Genomic DNA, 19,083 nt, shown 5'->3' with positions numbered 1-19,083 from the left:
CATCGGATTAGCGGTCGTGTTGATATGCAGGCGGCAGTGTAATAGAGGTCTGCAAACTCCCCTAGGAGGGCTGCTATGCTTTTTAGTATGAACAGTCCTCAAACCAATATAGACCTGCTGTCGTCAGATTACGATAGTTCAACTATAAAATCCGATTTAAGGCATCAAGAGAAACTTCCTGGCATTACTATAAGCGTCGAATGTTATTATATAGTGACAATGCGTTGCACCGACGCCTGTCATATGTGTCCTTGGTGTTTCGTTTTCAACCCAAATCTCTATCTCAACATTCCTCAATGTTGAAGTCCTTGCCCTCAGCCACATAAGTCAAAATAGAAGTGATGACTTTAAAGTCTCTATCCACATCAACCATCCAGTTCGATATAGCCACACGCACAGCCTTCTCGCCCTTCCAGCTCGTTCCACTCACATACATCTGCCTCGTCTCATTAATCTTCTGCACCAAAACCTCATTCAGCTTGGGATCCCTAGCGCGGAACAGAACAATCATGAAAACTTCATCAAGATCAGCACCATCATCAGGGAGAAGGTCATAGTGCTCCGAGTCTCGCAGGAAAGCGGCAACTTGACGGGACAAAGTCGTCATGTTAACATAAAGCTTTGCAAGTCCTGGCCGACCTTCGCTGAGAAGAACAGAATAGGCTGGGAGGGCGCGGAATCGACGTGAGTTTTCGAGTCCGATGTTAAGAGGTGAAGGAATGGCGGAGGCACCTCCTGATAGGTATGCGGCGTTGGGATTTGTGAAGACGGACTGGAGGATGGCAGGTGATCGTGTGAAGAACATGCCACAGTCATAGGGCTACATATAAGTCAGATCATGGGTAAATAGTTGGAGGTTTGAACTACTTACCACATTGAGAAGCTTGTGGCCATCCACAGTGATACTATCGGCCAACTCAATACCTTCCATACGCTTGTGGAGAGTCTTGTAATCGTCTTCTTCAGGAAGGACACGAGCAAAGATACCAAAAGCTAAAGATGTCAGTACAAACCACACTTTGAAGCAACTGGAGTGTCTCACCTCCGTCAACGTGGATCCATGCTCCATACTTGTCTGCCAATTCCCTCACTTTGCGCATCTCTGCTATGCCCGTCAAACCATAACGACCAGTGTTGACTTCACCAGCGCTCAAAACAATCACACTCGCTGTATCACTCTTCTGGAGCTCCCTCTCCAAAGCTTCAAGATCTAGTCTCCATGGCTCACTATCGCTGAGTCTCAGCTCCTTGACAGATCCTCGACCGAAGCCAACAACACTAGCGGCCTTGGACAAGGAACTATGGCCAGCACTCGTGAGGATCTGGAGTTCCTTGACACCAGCTGCAAGACATGCTGCCAGCAAACCAACCTCGCCGACACTTTGCCCTCGCTTTTCCAAGATGGATTCTCTACCGCATGCAAGTCCTAGGACATTACTGCTCGTAGCTCCAGTCGTAAAGGTACGACCCTTCCAATCACCTAGTTTCAGCAATGAAACCAGCATCTCCAACGCCGAGTCCTCCAGTGTCGTAGCGATCGTCTGTGTCGGCAGATGAACCTGGACATTCTGGTCCAAGCGGGTAACTACATTGTCTGCCCACTCGGCGATAGGTAGAGTACCGCCTGTGACAAAGCCATAGTATCGAGCAGAGCTGCCTTGGCCGTTGCAAGCAGGAACGATATCCTGAGCGATATGTCGCACAACCTCTTCTTGTGGAACGCCTTGAAGATAGTCCTCTGAATCCGGACGAGGGAGTTTAGCTTCAGCGGCTTGAATGGCCGAAAGCTCCGGCAAAGTGGGAGCCGGAGCGGAGCCAGGCTCGGGGCCGTTGCGGCGAGATAGATGGGTCTGTTGAACTTGAAGGTTGAATAAGTCACTCATTTTTGCTTGACGATAGTTGTGATACTGCTGGGACTATGTTTTTATATAGCGGTTGAATAGAACTGGCTCACATTCAATCCTACCCACTTGAAGTTGCCGCTTAAGCCGCAATCGCGGCGTTCTAAGTTAGTAGGAGCGAAGGATTAATAGTGCTGATTTGTCACCGTCGTGATTATCTCCGAGGCGGACTATTTTGGAAGGTGTCCACGTTGCGATAAGAAGGCCCTTGTAAAGCACCGCGTTTTCAAGCATTCTTGAGTTTGGAATTCGAATATTTCTTTGTTGAGACTCTGCGTAGAGTCATCTGTCACTATCTCAAAGATGCACCTCCGACATCTATAGTTCAAACACACCCAAGATAACCCTAGGTAATCCAACATATGGTATACGCCATGCCGTACAATAAATCAGAATAAATACAGCCGTGAATAAAGCATCGCAACTGGCTCAAGCCCCATAGCTCTAGAAAAAGAACGCATTTATAGCTTGGCACTCTCGGCAACGGAACCAATCTTGAGGTCCTTTCCGTACTTTTTCAAGACACCCTCGTTGTGGTACTTCCAGAAGGCCTTTGTAGCATTCTTTCCAGACCAGCGCTTCAGGATCTTGGCGCCACCAGGGTGCTCATCGATGAAGTCTATATACTCATGTCAGTATGCTATACAGATTTTGACTGATAGTGAGAGGTCGTCGTACTTGTCACGTCGTAAACGTCATTCTCGACAATAAGCCAGAAGCCGTTGGCCTCATCCTTGTGCTTCTGAACATCGGCAGTGGTGTAAGACTCGCTCATGGTGATGGAGTATTAGATAGGTTTATGAGAGGCGTATAGTGAATGTGAGTTGAAGATGAATTAAAGATCAAAGTTGACGAAATCTGGGAAAGAAAACAAGGAGTTCTCCCCGGGGCGTCGGCAGGTGGGGGGAACTTTGCCTCGGTTCGCGGTCACGAGCAGCGTCTTTACCCATTGCAGAAGGCCCAAGCCTGGGGGAGAGCCTGGGGAAACCCGCTAAAAGAGCCGCTAAGCGGGGGAGCTTAGGCCTATCAAATCAAGGTAATTGTCATGTCATTTGACAAGACCTCGGTGTCATAAGAGAGATAGTTCTTTAAATATCTATTCGTGTCGCTTCGAACAGGGTGAACCAGAAAATGATATCCAACATGTATAGACTCAAAGGATGCCTGATGAACCCAAAACCCAAGTCTTTCAATAACGCCGTCTCATATTCCATCTAAATCTTCAACATTCAAACTTGCCTGCAAACACAATGCTCAAACAACAACCGAAGTAGATCGTCGTCGCATTGCATCACGGAATCGGTCTGCAAAAGCTGCTGTTCCTCGGCAATCGCTCTCTGCTCGCTTCTCCATAGCCTTGGGCAGCCACTCACTGATCTTCAGAATCCGATTTTCGTTCTATCTCACGTTAGTCCAGCATATCTTACTATCGTTGTAAGAGAATCTTACCGATGGGTGAGTGCTTAGCATCTCTGGCGCTTCTTGTCCGCTAGCATGTTGAAGAGCATCCATACGTTGCCAGAAACCCAGGGCTGCCCTAGGATCATAGCATGCTTCAGCCATCATCATCAATCCGATATAGTCTGCCTCGCTCTCCTGCTTTCGGCCCATGGGGAGGTAGAAGAGTAGATCCTGCAAATAGTAACCTCCTATGAAGTTCCAGAGACCAAAAAGCGCAAGGCCTGGTAGTGCTCCGGCGAGAAAGAATAAACTTCCTGCTGTCAAGTTTCCAACCCAGGCAGCCGAAAGGCGTTCTGAGGCATGTGAAGCTGTGTTGTGTGCTATTTCGTGACCAAGCACTGCAGCGAGGGCATCTTCACTGCGGCAGACATTGATGATACCACTATGCACAAACACCTTGCCTCCCGGAAGAACGAAAGCATTGGCCGTACCTATTTTCCAGAATTGTCAGCATTTCACCTGTAGTCATCGTAAACGGGGCAACACACGACTATCCGATATTACGAAAATCTCCCAGTTGAGATTCGTCATACCGCTCACAGGAATGAGCCTCTTCATAACCCTCTTGACCAAAATGGTCCTCGGATCCCAATCCGACAAGAAATGCTTTCCCGACGCTCTAACCATCTCAATCTGTTGCGCAGCCGCTTTCGAATGCGCCCGCGCAACCATCTCATCAGAAAGAAAATTGAACCGCCGTCGCCCCGTAACAGGCACAGTCTGCGAATTGTAAAAGTAGAAGCCAATGGCTGCGAGGACGGTCGCTATAACGGTAAGACGCGAGTTGCGACTACTCCCCGCCTGTGTGAACTTGCGCGCTGCTTGGTGCGGAACGAGCGGTCTTGCGGCTTGTAGGCGCTCTTCTAGATCCCTCGGGGAGTTCTGTTGAAGTCTATAGTGGCATTGTGAAAAAAGTCTTTGACGAGGTATGGCGGTGCGTGAGAGGAGGAGAATGGTAGAGCGGTTCATGTGCAGCGTCGGACGTTGGAGCAATCGAGGGGCAGACATTGTCTAAGCGGGTGATCGGTCGATTGTCGCGGATACCTAAAGAAAGGAAGACTATACTATGGTGGGAATAAAAATGCCCGCCGAAGAGCAAACAGGCCAGAGAGCTGGCGATTGGACGCTCGATTATGTCTCGTGATGCTTCTGGTTGGTGTTTTGGGAACAAAGTTGAAGCTCCATCGTTTGCGTCATGGCCTATCCCCACTACCGGGAACTGTCAGGGACCACATTCAGACGGCTTTGCCCGCTGAGGCTTAGCGAGCTTCAGCACTGTACGTACCTATTGATTCCTTTCATGACATTCAACCTCCACAAGTTAAAAGTTCGTCTCATTGCCAAGTCCACAATAGGAACAATATTGCGGCAACTTCCTCATCGTGGCCTCATCTAAGAGGCCCTTTACTGCCTAGCATCATAACATCTCATTATGTAAGAATGGTACATCACTGAGGGTGTTGCGATTCCCTTACGGTTGATTCCGAGATAGTATCACCAAACTCATTCACATGGCTTTCCCATCACAATTCAACAAGTAACAATAATCAAAATGCTTGCGCACCACAAAGCAATATCCTATCATATAAACACAGCCTCAAAAGAAAGGCCCACACTCTTCTGTATGACTCGGAACCCACGGACCTAGCCTGACCACCAAGCTATGGGTCACCTTCACCACTGGTAGCTCGTCTTAGAGCAATTCTGACATCATCTGGCCGGCGTATTATCAAACTCGGATTTAAGAGCTCACCTTTCCAGCTAAATATCTGTCTTTGATCTCTGGCTATTCGATCGTCTTGGACTTGGGGGTCAGACGCTGACTTACACTATCCTTGCGATACTAGCTTCTTTGAGCCCTGGACCACGAACAGGGTCCGCTTCATGAAGATTCTTATCCAACACTTCACTTAATCACTCGCATCTTATCACTTGCTATACGCACACGACTACGTAGACTAAGCCCCTGCTAAGTCTAAGCTTATCAAGCACTCCTAATCACGCTCGTTCAGGGTATATAAGCATCTCATCTACCAAGAGTTTCAACTCACACCTCTTTCCTTCCGCTATAGCCTGAAAAGATCTCATCCGGTAGCCTGACGAACAAAGTCAATATGGGGGACTTTGTCGACAGCAAGCTCGATTTGAGTATTATAAAACCCTCATTCACACCCTCCTCCGAGCCTGAGAACCCCCGGTCCAGGTCTCTTATCGAAGCACTCTCACTAGAACTTCATATCGAAGGTGGCTACTTTCGCCAGACGGATGCAAATCCCACGATTATTCCTTCAACTTATTCATCCAATGCTCTTTCAGATGAGACCGTTGAACTCTCTGGTGGTACTCGTGATGGATATAGTGCCAATACACGCCGGCTCTCAACCACAATCTTCTATCTCCTGACCACACGTCAGTCGAAGGGAAACTTCCACCGCAATCGGAGTCGTGTTATTCACACTCTGCATCGTGGAAGGGGACGCTATGTTCTCATCCATCCTGACGGTCGAATCGAGTCTTTCATCGTTGGTAATGCAGTTGAGAAAGGTGAGCGCCTGCAATGGATTGTCGAGGGTGACGTTTGGAAGGCAAGCTATCTGCTTCCCGCCGAACAAAACTCGAGCCATGAGGCGGATGAGCAAGATACCGACGGTCTTCTCATCTCAGAAACTGTGGTCCCAGGTTTTGAGTATGAGGATCACGAGTTCTTGACACTCCAAGGCATTAGTGACTTGCTCAAGGAAGATGAGGTCTGCGAGCTAGATTGGCTCGTGAGGGATTCTGAGTAAGAGGTGGTAGACTAGTTTACACATATAACACAAAGTCTTCAACGTTGGATATTGACAGCTAAAACCCGGGGGATATCGTAGCATTCAGATCCTATATAGATGGAAGATCGTTTGCTGCTTTTCACGTGAGCTGCAAGTACAGATGCGGGTTCATGGTGAGATAGACAGCAAAAGCTTTCGCAGCAGGTCGACTAGCTTTAAACCTCCCTCTGGTATATAAATTTGAACGCAATACATTAATCTAGGCATGCTCGTCATTTCAACATTATATCAGGGTATCTTTATATGCAATCGCCAACTCAACCCCTTAATCCCGATCAAAACATCGTCTGCATCTCATTCCGAATTCCTTTCCCCTTCTCTAACCGAAAGATGCCCTCGGAACATATCCTTCCCCAGGGAATGGCTTTCGTCCAATAATTACGTGTATGGGTATATAGGCATGGATCCGTGTGTCAATCAATTCTCTCCTAACATCAACCAACGACACCTGTGTAGTTTGTGAGTTAAGTGTACAATGAAAACTGCTGTCCAGGACTTACTTCGATTTGCGCCGGTGTCCTTTCATAAACACGGTTGAATAAAGTGAAAGAAAAGCCGCTGAGACCCATGAGGAAGTTTCTTTCCCACATACGACCCAGTTCTTTAAGACGCTCGTCCTTAGGCCAGCCGTTCATAGGCATTTTGAAGATTCGCACCTGAACATCGACGAATCCCGCCTCGACATATGCGTCACGAACACTCGCAGCAACGTTTGTTGGTCGTCCCATCAACTCTGAAGCTTCGTTGATTTCACGGAACCATGTTGCGAGATGGCCGTCTTGGGGGAGACTTCCATCATCGCACATAATATTGGCATCGTATTCCTGAGACTCAAACCAGCCTCCTGGCCTCAGAGTTTCGAAGGCTTGGTCTGCAATCTGTTCCTTAAAGTTAGACCAGCAACCAGAGGTCACTCGTGTATGGATATAATCGAAGGGTTGTGAGTAGTCCCAGGGCTCGGAGCTAAGGAAACACAAGATTTAGTAACGTGGGGTAGCTCGAAAAGGAAAGCACATACGAGTCTTCGACGAAGAAGTTGACATTTGGTGGTACGTTTCGTGGCTGTATTGGGGAAAGATCGGTGGCGATAATTTCTGAACGCGGAAACAGGTCTCCCATTTTGATGGCCCAGTCGCCGGTTCCAGTCGCTATATCCAGTATATTCACGGGCGGGGCGCTTTCTGACAGCGGCGCAAAGAAAAGACGTCCGCCGAACAGCTTGACCAGCGCTTCATTTTGTAGTTCTAAGCGCTCGCGCTCTTGTTCATCGTTGGGAAATGCGTATGCTGCGGAGGTGTCAGTAAATCATGGCTGAGATACAGACTGCTTGAGCTTACATCCAGCCCGATAGGCATGATAGGTGCGGCCAAATTCTTCGGGGAAATTCTGTACGCTGTCTGTCAAAGACTCTGAGTCTCTAAACCTTCCTATTAGTTTTGTTGAAATAAGAATTATTGAATCGGAGTGTATGGCTTACATGTCCTGTGCATCAGGCTACACAAAGCGTTAGCAAGTTCCACATAGAAAACGTGTAAACATGTTGGAGTTGCGAAGTGAAAATAGGACATACGTCTGGCTCGATGAAACTGTTTCCTCCAGAATTGGAAGCTGAACAATTGAAGGTGAACTGAAATTGGTTGATGCTGGAAGGTGATGAGATCGGCATGCTCTGGTTATTATGGGACTGAGCAGGCTGTCTACTCATTACAGCAGGAGCCATGAGACAGCAACGGTCAGAATTCTGAAGCGACAAAGAGATGAAGCATCAAACAAAACCACAGTAAGCGGCTCTGTGCCGGGATTATGTGAAAGGAGTAACACAATCCTACGCTGGAGCGAGTAATGGTACCTGTCGAACTAAGAACCAAGAGAGAATGCTGAGACGACGATGGTGGCGAACGACCCACACACTGGCTTCTGGGTGTGAAAGCGCTTATACTATTCGAAAGGAACTCAAAGGTCGTTATGATCTACAACTGGGAGTTTGAGATCAGGAGGATTCGTTGAACAACCACAAGCTCGAGTGTAACAGATTGGAATTGAGATAGTTGTGGGTGTTGGCAGTGAGAAGAGCTGGAAGAATACAATGAACAAGCAATGTTGGTGTTGATGGTGCTGCTTTGTGTGCAAATCAATGAGGGGAATACGTGGGTTAGACTTGTAAAGACAACTGGGCGCGTTTAAACGTCTTTTTGAGTATCGCCTAGGGCGGCATGGAGGACAGTTTAGTAACAGCGAGGTCGCGAGTAAAACAGAAGCTAGAATGGAAGTGACGGGAAAATATAAGCTAGATATGAAAATGGAGAAGGGCGAGAAGCTTGAATAGAATCCCCGCTCCCATTTGGAAACACCACCATAAAGGGAGCCAAACCCAGAAGAGCAGAGCGAACAGAGAACCACAGGGTTCAGCTAGAAGGGAAGGAAAAAAAGGACCCGAACACCTGGTGCGACCGAGGCTCGACGAGTGGATGCGGTCAGGGTGAACGACCAAGGAGAGGAGATCAAGAGGACAAGACCAGCAGCTAGGTGCAATGCAGTAGCAGTAGCAGTACAGTAGCCCGAAGCAAAGGAACGGGGATAGAACAGAGCAGGAGCAAAGGGACCCAGCAGCTTGGGACGGGTATCTAGCTCTCGGATAGCTTGGCAAAGCCACAAAGCCCTACCAAAAGAGAACTGCAAGTGGGAACAAGCGCTTGTTGCTGAAGTGGCATTGGATTGGTACGGGACGGTATTGGGGTGTGTCGACTACCCCGGTCTAGAGCGCCGGAACAAGAGGCGACCCATTCAGTCGGGAATGGCTGTGATACTGGGACCCTAGAGTAACACGACAGTACCTAATTAGCAATAAGGGTTTCACACCCCCACCATAAAAAGGAATTTCGGGAGTCTGTGCCTCGATGCGTCAAAGCACTTGCCAAGCAGCTGCACATAGTAGTAGCAATGCAGCATAGCATGGGCTGTGAGGGCGAGGGACAGTTGTGGTAAAGGTCGAGAATGAGGTACCAAGGAGGAAGGTATACGATCCTGTGGCTTCCCACTAGAGGTAGCCAGAGGCAAACACGCATACACGATTCTCTAGTTCTCTGGACATATCATATCCCGATGCGAGAGTCAGTTCCCCTTGGAAAAGTGAGGAAACAAGGCTGAGTGAACAATGCAATGCAACGCAACGCAGAGTGTACTGTACTGTAAAGCAAGACGGAAACGACATCCTTCCGGCGGTTGCTAAACGCTTTCGTTTTTGCATTAGCGCTGTGTCGAATTATGCAAGACCAGCATGCCATTGAACACGGTAGTTTCCTTTGAGCTGCAAAGAGAATCCGTCCTCCCGTCGCGACCCTACGTCAAGGACTGAATGTGCTTTGCTGGAATTTCCGTCCATTCAAAGGGGGCTTTCGGATAGTCCCAGCTGCGTGGGTGGGCTAAATTAAACCTGACAACTGGGATCAAAATCCGGTGGCCTGGGTCGGACAAGTGCACCTGGAAGTGCAAGTGCAACCAACCCAAATCAAACCCAAATGCAATCCAACCGACTTTCCGGCGGCTTGGGAATGATCCGTGCTCTTAGAGTTTGCGAATATCCCGGCAGTTGGTCTGGTAAAAGTAGTTGGTACGTAAGTGGAAGAACTTTTGTTGGTTGTTTTATCTCGGCCGTGTCTTAAGCGGAATTGGTAGAACAAAGCAAAAGCGTTTCGGTGGTGTTGGTCTCGGTCCCGGTGTTGAAAGCACTGTAGGTACAGTATCCTTGATACCGGCGCCTAACAGTTATGGTGGCTCCCGGGAGATTGCGCCGTGAGGCTTTGGCCACGTCAATCGAAGAATTGACTTGCATTAGCAGGCACCATGTGACGTGATATGATATGATATGATTGTTTGATATCATGGGGGTTGAAGATGTAAGGGAGACGTGAATAGGAGGAAATTGTTGATGGGGAAAGATGCAAATGGAGCTTGCGTATGCCGTATATTCAGCCCGCAGAGGAAGGTACGACATTGAACGGTGGAACAACCGGCTAGGGAAGGCGCTATGGCACTACCTGCTAATATCCGGTATACAATGAATCCAAACAAAAAAATGTCCGAATATACCGAAATATCGTGATGCTTCTAAATAAATGCAAACCCCATAACTTTTGATGACTATGTGCGGTGGTACTACATAGTAGGCTGCTGGTCAGTTCTAAGGTGCTCTCCTAAGCACCAAGCTGAAGTGTCTCTACCATGACTAAATCATTTGAAATTGATATCTCCGCTCATTATACCCAGAGTTACGTACAAACAATTCTTAAGCCACTCTCTATAGTTCACCAGCTGAGTCTTGATTACTGTACAGTGTCTTGGTAGTTAGTTCACATCTAAACCCGAGTCATGCAATTAAAGTTGTCTTTAAAACCTGAAACACAAAGACAAACTCAATCTCTCATCCGTGACAAGATCCATTGAGAAGGCAAAAGAATTTATTAGTCTATACCTATACTGCCAACTCCAACAAACTGGCTTCAGCTACAGCGCCCCATGTTTCATGTCAGCTTTAGCTGCAGGACTTGACGTGAAGTTTTCAGCCTCTTGTAAACTCAATGCATGTTTCGACGTAATTTCACAACAAATATACAGAAACCTTTCACCGCATCCCTTTGTTCACTGTACCCCGGTACGTCAGAGGACGTTTAAAATTATTCCCTTCATTCCTGTCACGTCAAACTTTCCTGGTCCTTGACAGATACAGCTCGGGAGATGCGCTTCTGCCGATCCCTCGGGCTCGGTTTATACACCACTAATAATACTTTTTCTCTGTGGGATTGTAGTTGTGAACCGGCAGACACACCCCTGTCTCGTAAGGTTTCTTCTATACTGGGTATCCTTGATGAATATCCATGTATGGATGTTTGCATCTGGGCCTCATTAGTACATGCGATATAAACGATAGCTGTAATTCGTGCGCTTTACAAATGATATTTACCCGGACATGCCTTTTTCAAAGTCAAAAATGGAAGGGTATGTATATAGATCAAGGGATGGTGAGAAAGATGGATCCGCCAGCCTGGGTCTTGGATATCTTCCCCATCCCATAGACTCTTAGACTCTTAGACTAAGCGTTGTCTCGCATCTATCCAGGTGACGTGTAATCATAACCACCAACTAACTTAGTCCGTGGCGTTGATCAGTTCCGGGAATCCGGTATGTCACTTCGGATCATCATCGTCAACGCCAGTACACAAGCATGCATCATCCGAACCACCATAATGGGCTCATGAGGCTTTGCCTGGGAGGCAAAAGCAACAACCAGCAAATCGGAGAGCATTCGAAATCTCACCGAGCCAAGAGACACGTCACATTTCTCACCGTGAACTAGATCTCGGCTCCATCATGTCCGTTGTCCGTTGTCCTGACTCACCTCAATCTAATTACAGGACACGTCTATGTCTCTCAAAGACCCAAGTCCTCGGGGACCAGCCGGTACCCCATTAATGTTTGCTCTGCAGACTGCCGGTCAAGTTCAGAGACAATGATCGTCGAGAACCCACAAGTTCAAGACGAAACAGTCTCTTCTTTCCCACAACTTCGTACGTCGATTCATAAACCTGAGACCCCTTTCCTGCAGAATATTGGTATTATCCCAGTCCCAACATCTAACCCCAGTTGCACATGTGCAGAAACCTGGTAACGGATATTGCCTGACAAGAGTTCCCATCTCCGGGCCTACCTCCTAAAAGGCTTCCAAAAGCAACCCAACTTTCCCGTGCTTTCTAATGCAATGCTGTTTTCCCTTCCGTTCATCCCTGGAGCTTCATGCCAAGTTTAAGACCATTCGGAGAGCCCTATTGGATACAGGCCCTCGGCTGATATGTTCTGTTCCAACTCATGCGAGACACTCGGACCATTTCATGCAGTTCTGTGAGTGACTGAGTGACCAACAGCAGGAGCTGGAAATGCACTGCAACAGTGTTACTGGAAAAAGACATCATTGTTCCCAAGCAGCATGCCTTGAACTTTTGTGATATGCATGTTTCACCACGTACACAGCACTATCACGCTATGCTGCAGTGTTACACATAACCTGTGCATCTTGCAGCTCAGCATCATGTGCTTGTGACTCAATACTTTGCAAGGAACAAGATAGGCCTCATAAAATCTTTGTTAAGCGATATATGCTCGGAGCTGACCCTGACCTCAGGTGACAAGTCACCACTGTATGCACAAGACCCAATCAATGTAATACCACCATGCCTTGCACGACTGTTCCATTGATTCTCATTGACACTTTTATCTAAGATATATCCAAATTTTAAACTAGCAAATCTACATAAGTCGGCGTGCCCTACTACTTCTGCGGGGGTATAAGTCATCTCATCTAATTGACCATTAAATAGCTACAAAGAAAATCATATTCCCCAGGAGAGGACATCGCAAGTCATTACTCTCATAACAGGCCCATCCTCTTCTAGTAATCACTACCCGGGAACGGACTGGCCATACCGCTTCCAGGGATGCTCTCGTTACCTGATAGATAGGTCTGGTCTATTCGGAAGATCCAGTCCACCTTATCACGTTCGCTCCTAGCCGCGAAGAGCCAGGTGTTGTCCGTTCCATAAATGGCAAACACTGCCGACTGCATACGCTCTGGAAGGCGTTGAAGGCCAGAGCCTCCTGCCGAGGTATTACCTCCGCTACCTGTCCAGATAGTGGATATGACGCGGCCTGAACCAGTTCGTCGATGTCCTGGTGTAAAGTCCGCTCCTCCATCTTGGCCGTTCTGGCCTTGACCTCCAGAGTCAGCTGGCCCTTGCAGTAATCCCAAGACACCAGGCTGACTATCAACGCGAGAGTTTCTCAGGCTGATTAGTCCAACCTCGTCACCATCAGTAGCAGAATGCAGATGCAGATACGGCCGTCTTAATTCGACAAATCTCTTTACCCACCGGGTCGAGTCGCTGTTGGGGATCATCAAATACCCGCCCTTTAGGACCTTCGGATTCTTTGGTACCCTAATGACTGTTGCGACAAGTGTAGGTTGCACTGGAGCGTCATCCATTAAACCATCCGTTGGTGGTGCCATGTTAGTTGAGCTCAGAATGTTGTCTGAAGGATCCGGGTATTTCTTCCAAAGCCTCAGGCACTTTGTTAAAAGATCCGTTTGTTCATCGTCATATTCTGGCTTGGGTGGCGCTGGTGCTTCCTCGACCTGGATAGTTTCGTCTTCCTCGGCTTCCGTTGCTTCTGGCGTCTCTGGTGCCTCTGATGTCACCTCCTCTGCAACTTCTTCCTTGGACTCTTCTTCCAGTTCTTCCGCCTCTGGCGTATCCGACTCGTCTTGCTTAGTAGCGTCAGTTTCGGGCTGTGCTTCTTCCTCCTGGTCTGTTTCAGAATGATCCGCCTCGGGCTGTTGTGATTCCTCAGATTGTTCAACTTGAGGCGCATCTGTTGCAGGGTATTCCTCGCCATCGAGCGGAGTTTCTGGTGTGTCATTGAGCAGGTCGTCATCACTAGGGATGATTGGTTTCAGCTCTGGAGAAGGTTCCGGCTCGGGTTCCTTCTTTTCAGACGTCGTGCTAGCCGCATCCAAGCCCAGTTTGGCCAAGACAGCTTCGGTTACTGCCATATCCGCAGCACGTCTTTTCTTTTTGCGAGCCATGAGGAAATCATTGACCAAGGATACACCGCGGGGTGTCCAATTTGTCAGGTGTTCCTCTCCCTTGACGTAGTCGTGCTGGCTGTTTAGCCGCCACAAGTCGCCAACCTTCTTGACGGGGGCTGGGCGCATGGCAAGAGTGAAGATGCCAGTTGAGGACCGCACAAAACGGACATTTTGCCATAATGCCGAGAACATTGATGTCTGGCGTACAAATGATCGCGACAGAATTTGCACGCAAACCTTTTGTGAAAACTTCATCGGTTCGGCCAATTTCTCGGAGCTGACCTCCCACGAAATAGTCATTTGAACTCGGTATTTATCCTGAGTTACTCGGTCAAGAAGCAGTGAGTTATGTAAACTGGAGTCCCACTGGGCATATATCGTAAGGCTTTTGGTGCCGTTGGCATTATCGCGGAAAATTGGGCTTTGCGAAAGCTTCAAGGAGATGTCGGGTTCATTGGCTCCCATGTCAGGTGTTTTACCTGCGGAGTCAACAAGCCTGATTCTTCCCACACGAACAGAAGCAACACCGTCCCATGGAAGAGCATCTCCAGAGCTGTGAGAAATGTTGATACCAATCCTTCTTTGCAGGCCTTGATGAAGCTGAAAGGTTCCAGTATCAAGCTCGCTGGTTTGTGTAACTTCTACTGCGCCATACTCGCCATTCTCGTTCAGCTCCATGATCTGAATTCGAGACAGCAGGTCGTGCTTTTCCTGTGTAAAGAATTGCGATTCGTGGATCCGTGATGCTTTGGCTTTATCTTCCCTGATGGGTACAGCATCTCTCATATCATCCCAGCTGAGCAGCTTGTCAAGATGCATCGTTGATACCTTGGCAAAAATGGCGACTCTCAGTGTGACATCCTGGGGAGCGAACAGAGGGATGCTCATACTATGAACACTCTCGAAGCGAATTGGCCCCTCGTCGAAATCCTTAATCATCTGAGTTGTCGTGATGCCATCCTCCTCGGATATGCCAGGAATGAATAGCTGTGCGTGGACTTCGGTGCCTTCTCGTTCAGCAAAACCCACAAGTTCGTGCATAACAACATTGAACTTGACGGTGTTGGTCGGTGCTCGAGCATGCGATGGCTCAAGTGAAAGCTTGATAATACCAATAACATGGGACGTGTAAGGCGATAGCACATCCAATATCGAATCCTGCACCCGGCACTCAAAAACGGCCTTCAGTGGCACATCTACTTCGCCCACAAGCGTGTAAGACGGCATGCAAGTCTCAATAAATGGGTTATCGAGACTGAGATGCTGTGCGTATTCTGGCTGATCGAGGTACTGGTGCATTTGCCGCATCTGCCGTACCCGATCATGCAGCTTTTCCAAACTCCATAAGTGAACAACGCTATGCTTGAAATCAACCACTCGGATGCCAATACACGGCTTGTGGGCTTCCTCCAATGCAATATCATCACCCTCGCCCGTAAGACCATTGAGCACCATGTCGTAGGATGAGCACAAGACATGTCCAACATCTACAGCTGCGAATTGGAAAACGACATGCTCATCCAGTTCGTGGCTCATCACTTGAGCCTCCTTGAGAATAGACGCGTTTTGCAACACTGCCTCGGCCATCTTGACAAAGTGGCGACCTCGCCAGGACTTGACAACCTTCTTTGCAGTCTCAATTTCTTCGTCTGAAAGAGTCGGGCTCTTCTTGGGCATCTTCAAAGGGTCCATCTTCTCCATCTTTTCCTCAAACTGTTTCTGTTGTTGTTTAAGTTGTTTCTGCATATCCTCTTTCAACTCTTGCAATGCAGCTTCCATCTTGATCTTTTCCTGTTTGATTTCTTCGATCTCAACGTTGGCAGCCTCAGCACTTTTGAGCTGATCCTGGTACTCTTCTTTTTGCTTCTCCAGTTTGCTCTGCAGCTCTTCTCGGACATCTTTCAGCCTGTCATCGGGTTCGCCTTGTTTGGGGGTTGAGGGCATGGTTAAAGCCGTGTCCAACGAGAAGCTATCCATGGTCCCGTTCGAAAGATACTTTTCCCTGATTGGGTACGAAGAATCTGAATCGTCGCCATCTTCACGTACGTTCACACGTTCAGCCCTGGCCCTCTGCACGTCCTCGAACAGAGCATTCAGTTCTTCGTCACTTAGACTGGTCAGGTTCTGATCAGAGCCGAGAATCGCTCCAGCTGCCTCTCGTCTTGCAAGTGACCAATCTGACTCACGACCGTTCCTCTGGAATATCGAAGGGGTTTCTGGCCTAGAGAAGTCACCAAATTCGGATACCCTGCTGAATGATCTTTCGTGACCTGGACGAGGGCTCGGTGACGGCGAGCCTCGGTCAAGCGCCTGGAATTGACTGGCAGTAATGGAGTGGCGAAGCAAGCTCTGCGGTCTCTCTGGTACCTCAGCTCGTTCTGCCCTCGCTTCCATAGGATGGTTGAATCGGAAGATATGGAAGTCACCGAGGATAACACGATAACCAGAGTGCAGTTGCGATGGTTCGGTAATTCGCTTTCCGTTTATCATAACTGAAGCGCCTTCACTCGGAGTAAGGGTTACAGTTCCATCAGAAGCGTTCTCGAAAGAACAATGGTCGTGCAGGATTCGAGAACCATTGAGTCGAATATTTGCTTGATGATCGGCATTCGTATCGACATTGCCCACTGTCGTGGTACCAGGCTTGAGGTTGTAGACCAAACATTCTGCAAGAAGGGGATCATCGGACAAGTTAACCAAATGGGGCATCTTCTTTGGCGTGTGCAAGCCGACGAAACCCTTCTCAATGCTGACACCAAGTTCCTCGAGGGCTGCTTCACGTTCCTTATGAATCTCTTCGGTCTTCAGTAGCTTCTCCTCCCATGTCTGGTTCAAATCTGTCAACAGCTTCTCACTCTGACTCAGCTGCTCTGCGATCTCTGCCTTCGAGACCTTTTTCAGAACACCATCTGAGCCAGTGATGCTGACCATCTGCTGATCCAGGGGCGTGCCTTCGGCGTATGTCTCTCCTGCGACCACTGCTCCTCCAGCACTTCCACCTCCGAGTTTACTCCGCAACAACGCTAGTTCCTCCTTCAACTCTCTGACCATACGGGCATTGGCATCTTCGTTGACAACAGCGTGGTTCTTGATTCGTTTTGCAGAGTCGGCATATCGAAGGGTACTGAGTGTTTCGTCAAAGTTGATATCGGCCGGACTGACGGCAGCAATCATTGCTGTCATACTGTTACCACCCAGAGAGTCCTTCAACAACCATGTTAAGACACTGTCTCGGTATGGAACGGAGCCTTTTTTCTTCTTGCCGGGGGTAGATAGGTCAGCCAGGGCAGCAATAACACGACCCAGTGTTGACAGCGATCGGTTAATTTCAGCACCTTCCTTTAGTCGAGCACCCGTCGCACCGGTAGATGTCGCTCTTTCAGAACCAGCCAAATCGACAAGACTAATCTTGGCGACCTTTTCCAATGACATCTTTGTGTCAGTATCGAGTTTCTTCTGGGTCAGCATAAGAGTGAAGACAGCATGACTTCGACTCGAAGTCTGGTTCATGTTGGTCGCGGCAACTGTTCGGGCTTTGTTTCCTTCGTCCATCAGATGTTCGATCTCCTGGAAACTATTGACAGCAAGCTTGGCGAGATCTTCGACGTAAGGACCAGTAGAAGGATGCTCTCGGACCTTGAGGTTGCCTTTCGTTGACGGGTTAAGTAGATCGCGCACGCGTTCGTTGTAGATCTCGAGGTAAGACACTTCGACCGTACACTTGGTTTTGCCGTCCTTTTGGATCTCGTCGATTCTCGTGAACATGTCCTGGCAAATCATAGGAATGATACCTATCTCCTTTCCATAACCCATCATAGAGTATGACTTTCCGGAACCGGTCTGGCCATAGGCAAAAATACAGTTGTTATATCCTTCGAAGGCATTGTCAAGAAGAGGCAGTCCCAGATCGTCGAAAAGGTTCGATTGGCCGGCATAATTTGGGTCGTCTTTGTTAAAAGACCAGTAGGACCTGTCGAACGCAAAGGCCTTTGGTCCACTATCCTTCACGCCTTTTCCTTCGGGTGCTGTAATCACCGTCTGGTTCCCTTTCATGTCGATAATACATTGTGCATTTCGTTCGATTTCTGCGCAACTTTAGCACCGCTCTTTGCCGTCGGTCCCAATCGTTTGTAAACTACTCACCTCTACTGTTAAAAGGCCGACATCTCACCACCACCTTAATGTTTCCTCCACCGGCGGGCGGCATGATTGGAGATTTGTCTAGGGGACCTGAGCCGGTCCCCTCTAGACAAGAGCTTGTTTGTTGAAGATGCGCGGGGTTCGGAGGCGATCAGGACTGTTCCCGATGAACAGATAGATATATCGGAATCGTATATTTTAAAGTAACGACATGCGCATCCACGACGTAGTCTCCGTCCGGAGCCTCAGCGCATTGTCTCGTCGCTCGTTGGGATCGCTATCGCTATGTAAGGGGGGTTGACCGACCGACCCTTGGAGCACAGGCACAGGCTTAAGGCTAAGGCACAGAGAAAGGTACGTATCCAGAAATGACGACACAGTGTCGGTCTCGGGTAGGTATCGTCGGTTCTAGCGGAGGCTCGTGGAAGGTCTGGAGTTCTGTGATGCTGAAATTGTCGGCTTCAAAGACAAGCCAGGAGATTTACTCAACGGTTGTCTGGCGCTGGCAAATGGTTGCTTGTCAACAAAATTGGTGGGCGCGATCGCGCATCTTCCTGTACTCGGCTTGAGTCCCGTGCTTTGATTGGCAGCTGATCCTGGAGCAGGGGATCTGGGGTTGATGGGAAGCTTGGAGAAGAGTTCACGTGAAATAGCTCTAGACCGTTAAATTAACTGTCTTCCTAGTAGCCGAGTATTAGCCGCAAGCCATGCATTGATATTGTTGACTTCAAGTTAAATTATTGTCTAAAACAAACCATTATTGAAGTAGCAGATTCTAAATTCCTCGTAATTTGACAATCATCAGATAAACAGCGGATTGATGTTACAACATTAGCCGTCCTGTAACCTGCAGCAAGCCGTTGAACACTAAAACTCAATGTTTCAAGGGTCGAAACCGTTCGTCTTACAATAACTGCTCTCATACTAATATTGACAGTTTATTTTAGACGCTAACTTTCTTTCAGACCATGCGAGAAGCGTGTTACAGATGAGAAACAGCACTGAAAACGTATTGCAGTGTCATATGCATGAACCGGAGTAAGACTAAACTCCCACAACATATCCATGCACCGTTCGAATAATTCGATTTGGAAACAAGCGAGAGGTCTAAAACCAT

General features: G+C 48.3%; 6 protein-coding genes across 6 annotated transcripts; 1 reads left to right on the top strand and 5 right to left on the bottom strand.

The window, feature by feature from the left end:
• Positions 1 to 162: 162 nt before the first annotated feature.
• On the bottom strand, positions 163 to 2,036 carry B0J16DRAFT_412133 (pyridoxal phosphate-dependent transferase). Its single transcript, XM_046133272.1, has 3 exons — positions 1,043 to 2,036; positions 872 to 993; positions 163 to 820 (listed from the first exon to the last, which is right to left on the bottom strand). Exons 1-3 carry the CDS (start codon positions 1,881 to 1,883, stop codon positions 284 to 286), a joined length of 1,500 nt encoding a protein of 499 aa, XP_045987461.1. The 5' UTR covers positions 1,884 to 2,036; the 3' UTR covers positions 163 to 283.
• Positions 2,037 to 2,303: 267 nt separating this feature from the next.
• B0J16DRAFT_81739 (cytochrome b5-like heme/steroid binding domain-containing protein) lies at positions 2,304 to 2,827 on the bottom strand. Its single transcript, XM_046134517.1, has 2 exons — positions 2,580 to 2,827; positions 2,304 to 2,520 (listed from the first exon to the last, which is right to left on the bottom strand). Exons 1-2 carry the CDS (start codon positions 2,674 to 2,676, stop codon positions 2,363 to 2,365), a joined length of 255 nt encoding a protein of 84 aa, XP_045987460.1. The 5' UTR covers positions 2,677 to 2,827; the 3' UTR covers positions 2,304 to 2,362.
• A 138-nt stretch (positions 2,828 to 2,965) lies between these two features.
• B0J16DRAFT_301215 (peptidase family M48-domain-containing protein) lies at positions 2,966 to 4,603 on the bottom strand. The gene is made up of 3 exons (XM_046124582.1): positions 3,851 to 4,603; positions 3,351 to 3,793; positions 2,966 to 3,299 (listed from the first exon to the last, which is right to left on the bottom strand). The coding sequence occupies exons 1-3, from the start codon at positions 4,368 to 4,370 to the stop codon at positions 3,156 to 3,158; spliced, it is 1,107 nt and encodes a 368-aa protein (XP_045987459.1). The 5' UTR covers positions 4,371 to 4,603; the 3' UTR covers positions 2,966 to 3,155.
• A 451-nt stretch (positions 4,604 to 5,054) lies between these two features.
• On the top strand, positions 5,055 to 6,395 carry B0J16DRAFT_369648 (RmlC-like cupin domain-containing protein). Its single transcript, XM_046130292.1, has 2 exons — positions 5,055 to 5,375; positions 5,435 to 6,395. Exon 2 carries the CDS (start codon positions 5,477 to 5,479, stop codon positions 6,146 to 6,148), a length of 672 nt encoding a protein of 223 aa, XP_045987458.1. The 5' UTR covers positions 5,055 to 5,375; positions 5,435 to 5,476; the 3' UTR covers positions 6,149 to 6,395.
• A 114-nt stretch (positions 6,396 to 6,509) lies between these two features.
• Positions 6,510 to 7,910, bottom strand: B0J16DRAFT_381422 (S-adenosyl-L-methionine-dependent methyltransferase; the record flags this gene model as incomplete). Its single annotated transcript, XM_046131159.1, has 6 exons — positions 6,510 to 6,638; positions 6,691 to 7,153; positions 7,209 to 7,476; positions 7,528 to 7,607; positions 7,668 to 7,684; positions 7,761 to 7,910. 6 exons carry the CDS (start codon positions 7,908 to 7,910, stop codon positions 6,510 to 6,512), a joined length of 1,107 nt encoding a protein of 368 aa, XP_045987457.1.
• A 4,347-nt stretch (positions 7,911 to 12,257) lies between these two features.
• On the bottom strand, positions 12,258 to 18,183 carry B0J16DRAFT_81646 (uncharacterized protein). Its single transcript, XM_046134516.1, has 2 exons — positions 17,970 to 18,183; positions 12,258 to 17,911 (listed from the first exon to the last, which is right to left on the bottom strand). Exons 1-2 carry the CDS (start codon positions 18,031 to 18,033, stop codon positions 12,633 to 12,635), a joined length of 5,343 nt encoding a protein of 1,780 aa, XP_045987456.1. The 5' UTR covers positions 18,034 to 18,183; the 3' UTR covers positions 12,258 to 12,632.
• Between the last annotated feature and the right edge of the window lie 900 nt (positions 18,184 to 19,083).

This window comes from Fusarium flagelliforme, assembly GCF_020744385.1.
Source record: "Fusarium flagelliforme strain FIESC 12 MPI-CAGE-AA-0113 chromosome Unknown B0J16scaffold_2, whole genome shotgun sequence".
Lineage (NCBI taxonomy): Eukaryota > Fungi > Ascomycota > Sordariomycetes > Hypocreales > Nectriaceae > Fusarium > Fusarium flagelliforme.
The sequence above is the reverse complement of the archived record's forward strand: the minus strand, read 5'-3'. Positions and strand labels throughout refer to the sequence as shown.

Excerpts from the sequence above, each read along its gene's own strand:
- B0J16DRAFT_412133 (XM_046133272.1), bottom strand. The coding sequence starts at position 1,883 with ATGAGTGACTTATTCAACCTTCAAGTTCAACAGACCCATCTATCTCGC. Across the intron at positions 994-1,042 it reads ATGGATCCACGTTGACGGAG|CTTTTGGTATCTTTGCTCGT; the intron begins GTGAGACACTCC and ends TGACATCTTTAG. Across the intron at positions 821-871 it reads GCCACAAGCTTCTCAATGTG|CCCTATGACTGTGGCATGTT; the intron begins GTAAGTAGTTCA and ends ACTTATATGTAG.
- B0J16DRAFT_81739 (XM_046134517.1), bottom strand. The coding sequence starts at position 2,676 with ATGAGCGAGTCTTACACCACTGCCGATGTTCAGAAGCACAAGGATGAG. Across the intron at positions 2,521-2,579 it reads TGACGTTTACGACGTGACAA|ACTTCATCGATGAGCACCCT; the intron begins GTACGACGACCT and ends ATGAGTATATAG.
- B0J16DRAFT_301215 (XM_046124582.1), bottom strand. The coding sequence starts at position 4,370 with ATGTCTGCCCCTCGATTGCTCCAACGTCCGACGCTGCACATGAACCGC. Across the intron at positions 3,794-3,850 it reads TTTCGTAATATCGGATAGTC|GTACGGCCAATGCTTTCGTT; the intron begins GTGTGTTGCCCC and ends TCTGGAAAATAG. Across the intron at positions 3,300-3,350 it reads TGCTAAGCACTCACCCATCG|AACGAAAATCGGATTCTGAA; the intron begins GTAAGATTCTCT and ends AACGTGAGATAG.
- B0J16DRAFT_369648 (XM_046130292.1), top strand. The coding sequence starts at position 5,477 with ATGGGGGACTTTGTCGACAGCAAGCTCGATTTGAGTATTATAAAACCC.
- B0J16DRAFT_81646 (XM_046134516.1), bottom strand. The coding sequence starts at position 18,033 with ATGCCGCCCGCCGGTGGAGGAAACATTAAGGTGGTGGTGAGATGTCGG. Across the intron at positions 17,912-17,969 it reads TCGGCCTTTTAACAGTAGAG|AAATCGAACGAAATGCACAA; the intron begins GTGAGTAGTTTA and ends AAAGTTGCGCAG.